Genomic DNA, 9,873 nt, shown 5'->3' with positions numbered 1-9,873 from the left:
AAGACGTGGCCATAGATTAGATTGGCTAGGGCAAGAATACAGAGGAAGACAGGAGAGTTTGGGAGTAAGCATTGAAAATTGAAACATTAAATGGACAGGAAGGGGAGAATGATCCAGCAAGGAATATTTCAAAAGAACATCCAGAGATATCAAAGAAAAATCAGGAATGCGCAGGGTTATGGAAAGTCAGAGATGAGAGTGTTTCAGGAAGCAGGGAGAAGCCAAAACAGCATGTAGTCTCAAGAGATTTCTAGTGACCTTAGTGAGAGCAGTGCTGGAAAGATGATGGCAGTGGAAGCCAGACAAGAGTGGTTCAAAGAGTAAGTAGGTGGTGAAAAAAATGGAGGCAGAGAGTATGGACAACGATTTGGAAAATATTGCTGTGAAGGGGCAGTGGGGGGGGTGAAGGATGGGAAGAAAGAAAAGGTAGTGGCTGAGAGCATGAATGACTCAGTAAAGGTTTTCTTTTCCTTCAATTGTAAAGATATGAACATGGTTAAAAAGTCAAATGATGGAATACATTAAAAGGGAGAGGTGAGGGGCTGGCCTGGTAGCGTAGGGGTTAAGTTCGCGTGCTCGCTTTGGCAGCCGGGGTTTGCAGTTTCGGATCCCAGGTGCGGACCTACCCACGCTTATCAAGTCATGCTGTGGCGGCGTTCCACGTGTAAAAATAGAGGAAGATGGCCACGGATGTTAGCCCAAGGCCAATCTTCCTCAGCAAAAAGAGGAGGATTGGCAACAGATAGTAGCTCAGGGCTAATCTACCTCGCCAAAAACAAAGGGGGGGGGTGGGGAGGAGAGGTCAAACATAAGAGAGCATGGAAGGCTGGAAGGAATAGGCTCTAGAAAACAGATGGTGGAATTAGCCTTAGATAGTTATTGAGAGAGAGCTTCTTGTTTTTAACAAGAAAGATGAGAACAGATATGGGTGGGATTATGTTTACTGTCAGGGAAGATGAAAAAGTCGTCACCTGATGGCCTCTATTTCCTCTGTAAGGTAGAAGGTGAAGCCAAAGAACTGAATGGTCTGCAAGGCAGAGAGTTGGAGGTTTGAGGTGAGTAGAAAAGGTTGGAAATGACCATTGTAGCACAAGACAGTGAGGGAACAGGGAATGGCCATAAGCTTGACATATATTGATCCCTGATTGAATTTCATTCAAATCATCCTGTACACATACATCCAATGCTCACTCCTATAGTTTCTCGCATTATCATATTACCAAACAGAACAGATGGAATCTCTACATTCAACTCCCTTTCCCAAATTGCTCCTCTTACAGATAGTCACAATCTACAAGCATATCTAGAAAGCTACAGCTTCACAATTATTCCTTTTCTTCACGTCCCTTTATAACGAGAATGTTCTTCCCTTGGGCACTGGAATTTCCCCCAGAACATTCACGCTTTCCTCAAAATTTTTCTTCTGGATCCTTCTGCTAAGACAAGTGATGACATCAATCTATCAGTGACATCCTCTACCCCTCTTCAGACCATAGTCATAGTCACTCCTTCTCCCACAGTTAGATTCGAGAATATTATTAACTTTGTAATTTTTAGCATGAAAATTGATTTGGTGTAATTGATTTGAAGTGTAATTGTCAATGCAATGTTATTGTGCCTCTTGGTAAAATCCTTAACAGTTAAGGCAGAGTATTTTCAAAATATGTGACTAATGTTTTCATAGTTTCTACATAGCACCTGAAATCACTATGACCACATTTTCCATAATTACATATCTGCAACCACTATTTAAGTGACACATGTGTAGACACTGTGTGTGACACATAGTAGACAGTAAATCTCACATTACTTCTTTAATCTGAAGAGAAGCAAAGAGGAAGGAAAAGAAGGCTCAGTACATACCATTTCCACTCAGCAAACAATATGTCTTGCTTTATTTATAAATTACATTTAAGTTCTAGTCATGCTTTTTTGCCAAGGTAAAGTGAATCCTCCCATGCAGGATACTAATGCTTTAAATTATAATTATTCAAAAAACCTAGTTATGAATAAAAGTTAGGTGAGTAGATGATAACAATGTCTGGAATGCTCAGAAAAAATTATTATAAAAGTTCATTAGCCAATGCATCATACATAAATAAAACATAGGTTAAAATTCATAACTTAAGGCTGATTAGTGTCTTTTATTATTATTATTTTATTTATTTATTTATTTATTTTTCCTCCAAAGCCCCAGTAGATAGTTGTATGTCATAGCTGCACATCCTGCTAGTTGCTGTATGTGGGACACGGCTTCAGCATGGCCGGAGAACCACTGCGTCGGTGCGCGCCCGGGATCCGAACCCGGGCTGCCAGCAGCGGAGCGCGCGCACTTAACCGCTAAGCCACGGGGCCGGCCCATCTTTTATTATTTTTTTAAATTTTACGGCAATTAAAAGAAATCTTAACAACACACGGTAATCCTGGATTATAACTGAAAGAGGGAATGCTATCTAAAAATGACAATCTGCCTTCCTAATTTAGAATCGCTCATTCTATAGCCTGCAGTTATGTGTCCAATAATAAATATCTGCTTATGTTTTCTGTACATGTTTTCTTATTCCTTTGAGCAGATGATTTTGTGCCATAAAACCTATACCCTGTAATACAATATTCTTATTTGATTTTCCTTAAAACCATGTAAGAGTCAAGCAAAAAAAAAAATAGATCCCTTAATAGGAATTATTTAGGAAGAAAAAAGAGGCAATGGGAAAAGAGTCTCCATGTAAAAGCAAAAATGACCTTCTGTACTGAATTTCACTGTTTTTCAAGTGTGGCAAGAATAATAAGTCTTGGCAGTTGAAACACGATATTCACCTGAGGGCTGTCAATCATTGTCATTTTGAAAGACAGAATGTATGAATTGTCAGCATGTCTTTTAGGCGAGAAACCAGTGTTCATCAAAAGAAAACCTAAAACAAATGCTCAAATAAATTAAAATCAAAATGCTGCCTGGTCACCTATCTTAAGAACATATTACACATAATCTACAGTTCATGTGTTATAACAATTGTGAGATATGGATTACAAACTGCATGGCTATTACTGTGCTCTTCAAGTGGAATATAGTCCGGAGATCAATGGCTTGAGTTTCTTCTGCATTCCATAGAAAGTAAACTATTTGTCATTGAGCCCGTAAATACAACCCTCTAATATCAAAACTGCCGACAGCCTTGTAGGCGATTTCAGTAGTGGAAGCCAGAACTAAACACACTGAATTACGTTAGAGTTGCTCCCTGGAGGACAGAATTGAACTTCATTGGCAAGGGCACTATAAGAGTTCCATTTGACTCCTCATTAAACCTCTCATAGGGATTATAGCTTCTTCTCTGTGGCTGCTATTGCTTCTCTCTCCGTGGAAGAGAGAGATGTGAAACACATAGGCATGGGTACCTTTTTACATATTTAGAAAAAGATTACTTTCCCTAACAAAAACATAGCCCTACAGATTTAAAAAAAGATCTTCCAGTCTCTTGCTCATTAATCATCTTATTATTGTTTCCAAAGGAAGTAGAGAGCTTTAATTCAATTTGTGAGAATTCATTTTTAGACGCCTGTCTTAGGGCATGTAAGAGATTCTGGTTTTTACACGTTTATCTTTTCTCCAAGAAAAGCAGAATTAGGGGGAAAACAGTTGGTGATAATGATCTCAGCCTTCCCTACCTAACAGTATTGTTGTGATAATGAAATCAGAACAAACATTTTGAAGCAATTGGTGAAGCATACATTACTATATGCACTATAGGTTGCCCATGGACATTCTTGTTTTTTTGGAGTCTTGAAAATAGCATAAGATTTGCCATACTTTGGAATTATTGCATTGGAAAATCAGTTAATAGTTTAAAGAAACAGCAGCACACTCTATGAATTGAAAACCCACACTACTGATGATACAGCACGCACATTCTTCTTGGGAGTCTCTCCTAGGAAGATTCACAAGACTGTTATTGTTTTAAGTGCAATAAAAACAAATGAAACTATTTTACCTAGCAACAGCTAAGTAAAATATTTTTCTCTGGAGAGAAAATTTTCTGTGATTATGAAATAACACCTCAGTCTTCAGGCCATCTAATCATAGTGTTACTTAATGGGATATTAATAATGCTAATTACTAATACTTTCCTGGGGAATGCTTTACTGCTTACTGTGTACTGTCATTGTTCCCCAAAAGTGGTCCATAGGTATGAGGGCATAAAGAGCTACACAAATTCTGGGGCCGACCCCGTGGCGTAGTGGTTAAGTTCAGTGTGCTTTGCTTCAGCGGCCCAGGTTTGCAGGTTCGGATCCCCGGTGCAGACCTACGCCACTATTGGCGGCCGTGCTGTGGTGGGGACCCACATACAAAACAGAGGAAGATTGGCACAGATGTTAGCTCAGGGCTAATCATCCTCACCCAAAAAAAAAAAAGAGCTATGCAAATTGTGATATAAATGATGAAGAAAAATAGAAAGACAACATAGCAAAATATGATTATATAAAAATATGCACCACTGAGAAAGTTCTTTTTGCATTTACAAGATGAATGTGTGATCAGTAGAATTGCTATCTAATGCCCTACATACATCAGTTAAGCCTGTACCCACATATCCACACGCACACGTGCTCATACACACACACATGAATATTTTCATGTATATTTATAATCTAAAACATGGACACACACACACACTTTAAAATCAAACTCTCTTCGAAAGAGGAATTGTTGGCAACTTGTGAGTATAATTTTACCACTGGTCTAAACACCTTTAGTTCTAGACATTGGACCACTTTGTGCCACTTTGGGGAGTGGGTGGGCGTAGAACGTTGCTTTCAGAAGCTTCAAAATAAAAGGAAAATATATCAAACCAAAGCCCCTATGAGTGTAGTCCCATGAACAAAATGTTCAGATAACCCATGAGTCTGACCCAGAGGGAAGGAGAAGCAGTTAATATTTTCCCAAGAGAAAGAGAAGGTCCCGGCCAACAAAGAGTGGGCATAAGGGCACTCGAGTGAGCATATGAGGGAGAAGAAGGTGACAACAAAAGAAGCTTCTAAAAGAAGATGCCAAAGACAACACTCTCACATAAATTCAGACCATTATTCTATATTTATGCCTAGGAGCATTTAGTACACATATGTACTCATGTAAATCTATTCAATCTGAACTGTTCTCAGACACATGTATACGTGTAACCAACCAAATGGTTACTGTTTGGTCACTGCTCATCTAGCAAAAGGCAGAGTAAACATAGCCCTGTGTCCTTTTCCATGTCACTGCTCCCCTGACTGTGTGACTGAGACAAAGTTGTTGCCTGAACTCCTAACATTCATGACCAAGGTCACCTTGCCTGTCTCCTGGTGCCCAAGCATGTCTCAAAGACAAACAGGAAGTTCCACTACCTGCAAGGCACAGCAAGGCTAATTTACACGATAATAAGGCATGATTTATATTTGAAGAGCACACCCTATAGCTCATTTTGACAGACATCTTTCAAAAAATACACATAACAACTGAAGAAACATAAATAGTTTGGAGATACGGAGCTTAGAAGTAGTTGCCTGGGCTTCTAAAAAGTCACAGATTAGTCATTCATGAATAATTCACACTTGTTAAAAAGTATATGGGTGAAGGGGGTCAAAAGGTACAAACTTCCAGTTATAAAATAAAAGTCACGGGGAGGTAATGTACAGCATGGGGACTATAGTTAATAATATTGTATTGCATATTTGAAAGTTGCTAAGAGAGTAGATCTTAAAAGTTCCCATCACAAGAAAAAAATTGTAACTATGCATGGTGATGAATGTTAACCAGACTTATTGTGGTGATCATTTCACAATACATATAAATATCAAATCATTATGTTGTACACCTGAAACTAACATAATGTTATGTGTCAATTATATCTCAATTTAAAAAAATAGTACAAGGGCCAGCCCCGGGGCTTAGCGATTGAGTGCACCAGCTCTGCTACTGGCGGCCCGGGGTTCGGATCCCGGCACGCACCGATGCACCACTTTTCTGGCCATGCTGAGGCGGCATCCCACATACAGCAACTAGAAGGATGTGCAACTATGACATACAACTATCTACTGGGGCTTTGGGGAGAAAAAGGGGAAAAAAAGAGGAGGATTTGCAATAGATGTTAGCTCAGAGCCGGTCTTCCTCAGCAAAAACAGGAGGATTGGCATGGCTGTTAGCTCAGGGCTGAGCTTCCTCACCAAAAAAAAATAGTACAGAAAGGTCCCATGTACCCTTCAACCAGTTTCCTGCAAGGGTAACATCTTATGTAACTACAGTACTGTATCAAAACTAGGAAACTGACATTGTTATAGTTCACTGATCCTATTCAGGTTTCACCAGTTTTACATGTACTCATTTGTGTGTGTGCTTCTATGCAATTTTATTATCTGGGTAGATTTGTGTAACCACTACTACAGTCAAAATATGGAACTGTTTCACCACCACAAAGATACCTGACTTTACCACTTTTTAACTACACACCCTGCCTTTCTCATCCCCCTCATGCATACATTGCTGGTGGGAATGTAAAATGGCATACCACTTTGGAACAGTTTAATAGTTTCTTTTATAATTAAATGTAAAAAAAAAAGTATATATGTTTACAAATATATGTAATATATTGATTCCTCCCTTCTATGTTCCACTTCAGGTAACCTAATAGACTTTGATATCAAAAGACAGCCCTTGAAATTTACAAGAACTCCTGATTTCAAATGGAAAATGTATATAATTGTGCTGTTTCCTCCTGGGTGAATGTGGGATGGAGAGTGTTTAAATGGGATAGAGAGAATGAAAGAGGGGAGGGTTATCCTCCCCGTCACACTCTTCCCTCGCCCCCCCCCCCACACACATCACGCACTCCATCACTACAATCACAACCACCACTCCCCTCCAAGTGTACTGGTCCTTTATAACCGCAACTGAGAGCACATGTAGGAAGATTGAGAGGAGACTGGGGATCTGGCCCCGGGTTGCCCCAGCAGAGTCAGGGAAACCCCATAGAACTCCCGAGTCCCAGGGACTGTGGAAAGGGTTGGGGCGGAGTCTGGAGCGGGGACTGTCCAGCGATAACAGGCGGCGGGCGGACCCTGGTGGGAGGGTTGAGAGGCTGTCACTTTATGAGTCCGCAGCCCAGAGTGAGAGTATTCCTGCTGCCAGAGGACCGCGGCGCACTGGGCGCAGGGTCCCCGCCTCTCGCTCGCCACGCGGACCCCGCGCCTCCTCCGGCAGCCGCGGTGGCAGCGGCTGCAGAGCCTCGCCCACTCCAATCCCCACCCTCTCCATCCTTAGCTGTTAAAGAACAGCAGCGCCTGGCACGTTCCTGGAGGACCCCGGGCGCAGAAGAGGAAAGGGAGCAGGCGCAGGGGGACTGGAAAGGCAGCATGCGCCCACCGGGAGCAGCCTTGCCGCCCACGGTCTGAGGCTGCAGCCCCAGTTCGCCATTGTGAGCCACTGCCGGGGGAGCCCGCCCGCGCCGCTGTCCCCGGCGGTCCCCTTCCGCTCCGCGATGGGGCACCTGCCCACGAGGACGCGCGGTGGCCGCCGCCTCCTGCCTCTGCTCTGGCTCTTTGTGCTGCTCAAGGTAGGGAAGCCCCCGCCCCTTGCCCCGGCGGTCCTGCCTGCAGCCGCGCTCCGGCGCCCTCGCTCTGCCGCGGGGGAGCGGCGCGCCCCGGGGCTCGTTGGCCGGGCTGCTGGAAGAGCCGGCAGTGCAGCCCGGGCGCACGCTTTGTTGTCTTTGGCGTGTGCATGTTCCCGGCGGTCTTGAGGGATGGGGTGGAAGAATAGGGAAGTTTGCTCCCTCCAGCTTTCACCCTTTGTGCTCTTTTACCGCCGCTGGTATCTACATCAAAGGTGGGCTTGTTGGATAGTGCTTTCTCAGGCAAAATGAGGTCACTTTCCCTTCTGGTCGCTAGCGCACTCCAATGCTGCTTAACCTTTCCGCCCTCCCCCAACGGAGTGTGCGACTGCTTTGTCTTAATTTACCTTCTGCTGAAATTATACACTCGGGGCTGAGCTCCCTGGTCGAAAATGCACTGGGTGGATCGTGAGCCTGATTTTCTTTGAAGAAGGAGTGTCAGCCTGAGCCTGGAGAAGACTCCTCTCCCCAAGTCCTCATCTCCAACCTGAGAATTCCCTTTACAAAGTCGCTAGACTTTTCCTCAGTATATATACAGAGGAGGCTGCCTCTAAATTTCAATGACACAAAAATCTGTATAATTAACTTTTTTGAGTCTTCTTTGAAATGTACTGCTTCAGGGTTTTACTTTGAGGAAAATGAAAAGAGGCTGCTTTTAAAAAAATCCTAGTTTGACAACTATACTGTACATAAAATTTTCAAAAGAAATTTCAGCTATATGTTTTCTTAGAAAGTGGTGTGAAGTTATGAGGTAATTGTGTACCACTCGTGTCTTCGGTGGACGTACTTTAGTTGTGTCTTTAGTCCTTCCTTTTCCTTCTCAGCAAAGCAAACTCAAGTATGTAGACAGGTGACCGGGAGCTATCCTTTCAGCACCACAGTGCTATCTACCTTAGAAATGGATGAAACATTAATGGATGCAAATGATTTCTTATCAAAGAGTCACTTCTTGCTTACACACAACATTAATTATGAATGCTTGACAAGGAGATGGTGGAACAGGGCCAATGGATTGAGAACAGCATCAATTTTAAATATTTCATATTTCATTTATCTTAATGGAAAATAGGAAAAATAGTTTCAGGGAGAAACAACAGAGTGCATAAATAAGATTCTAAATTACAGTTAATATGTTTTTACATTTTTCTTAAGTTATCAATAATAATGTTATTTAAAATCTGGTAAATAATAAGCTTGGTCATATGTTTTCACTCTAGGAGGTTGCTCTTTTAGCACACACCACAAATATATTAGACTTATGCAGCTTTCTATTAATTTTTCTATTTGTCAAATTCTGCCATGATTATTATGTCTATGCGACACTTGTCATGAATCCAAAGTGCGAAACTGAGTCACTACACATTTTACTAAGTGACAGCTAAGACTTACATGTATGACATCGAATCTAAACCCAACCTTTGGCATAACTGCAGGTTTTTATTTGAAATCTTTGTAATGGATGAGAATTCCAGAAATGGTCAAATGATGAGTTTGAGGGTGGTGGTAGAGTGCTGCAATTAAAATGTAAATAATGTGGGAAAAGTTCTAATCAAAACTTGATATTGGACTGAGAAAATGCAGTCAGCGATGGCATAATGGTATTCTCAGTGACTGTAATAGAGGTTTACCCTGTCCACATAATAGGTGTATTCCTGCACATTTTCAGATTAGTGTCAATTATGGTAAACTGCATCACATAGTAAATACATTGATAAAGCTTGTCATTTAAATAAATGTTGTAATGGGACAAATAATTTTGTAAAACAAATCATTACTCTTTATTTTATGTAAATGCAGTGTTTTATGTCACTTGAATATAGTGAATATCCACTATGTGCCAGTCAGTCTTCTAGGAATTTCACATATGCTATTTTACTTAATCTTATTTTGTTACAGTTGACAAGAGATGTTCAAAGTGGTAAATTGGGCATAGGGAGTAATGCATTTACATTCTGGGAATAGTATATTATTTGGTAAGTTGAGTACATAACATAATCTCTTTATAATTTGGAGATATTTTTGCAATAAAGGTCCTGAATGATTGTCAATAAAAAGACCTAACATGCAGATGGTGATAGGAATATGAAAAAAATTCCATTATTAAATACCAAATTGTCAATTGAATCTCAATAACAAGATCTAAAAAGGTCTATGTGTGCTGAGTCAGAAACAAACCATTCCCCCAACCTCTATAAATTTCTGTGGTTCTTACTGTATCAATAAATCTTTCACTACT

The 9,873-nt window shown here is 41.2% G+C and overlaps 1 protein-coding gene across 1 annotated transcript in view; it reads left to right on the top strand.

The window, feature by feature from the left end:
* The first annotated feature begins 7,472 nt into the window (after window positions 1–7,472).
* Window positions 7,473–9,873, top strand: part of PTPRO (protein tyrosine phosphatase receptor type O) — a 223,646-nt gene continuing 221,245 nt past the window's right edge. Inside the window, exon 1 of the mRNA XM_087442707.1 lies at window positions 7,473–7,583. Coding sequence (XP_087298833.1) covers window positions 7,509–7,583 — 75 coding nt within the window. The 5' untranslated portion in view covers window positions 7,473–7,508. The remainder of the gene's footprint in view (window positions 7,584–9,873) is intronic.

Source organism: Ceratotherium simum, chromosome 17 (assembly GCF_057802395.1).
Source record: "Ceratotherium simum simum isolate JZ-2026a chromosome 17, ASM5780239v1, whole genome shotgun sequence".
Taxonomy (NCBI): domain Eukaryota; kingdom Metazoa; phylum Chordata; class Mammalia; order Perissodactyla; family Rhinocerotidae; genus Ceratotherium; species Ceratotherium simum.
The sequence above is the reverse complement of the archived record's forward strand: the minus strand, read 5'-3'. Positions and strand labels throughout refer to the sequence as shown.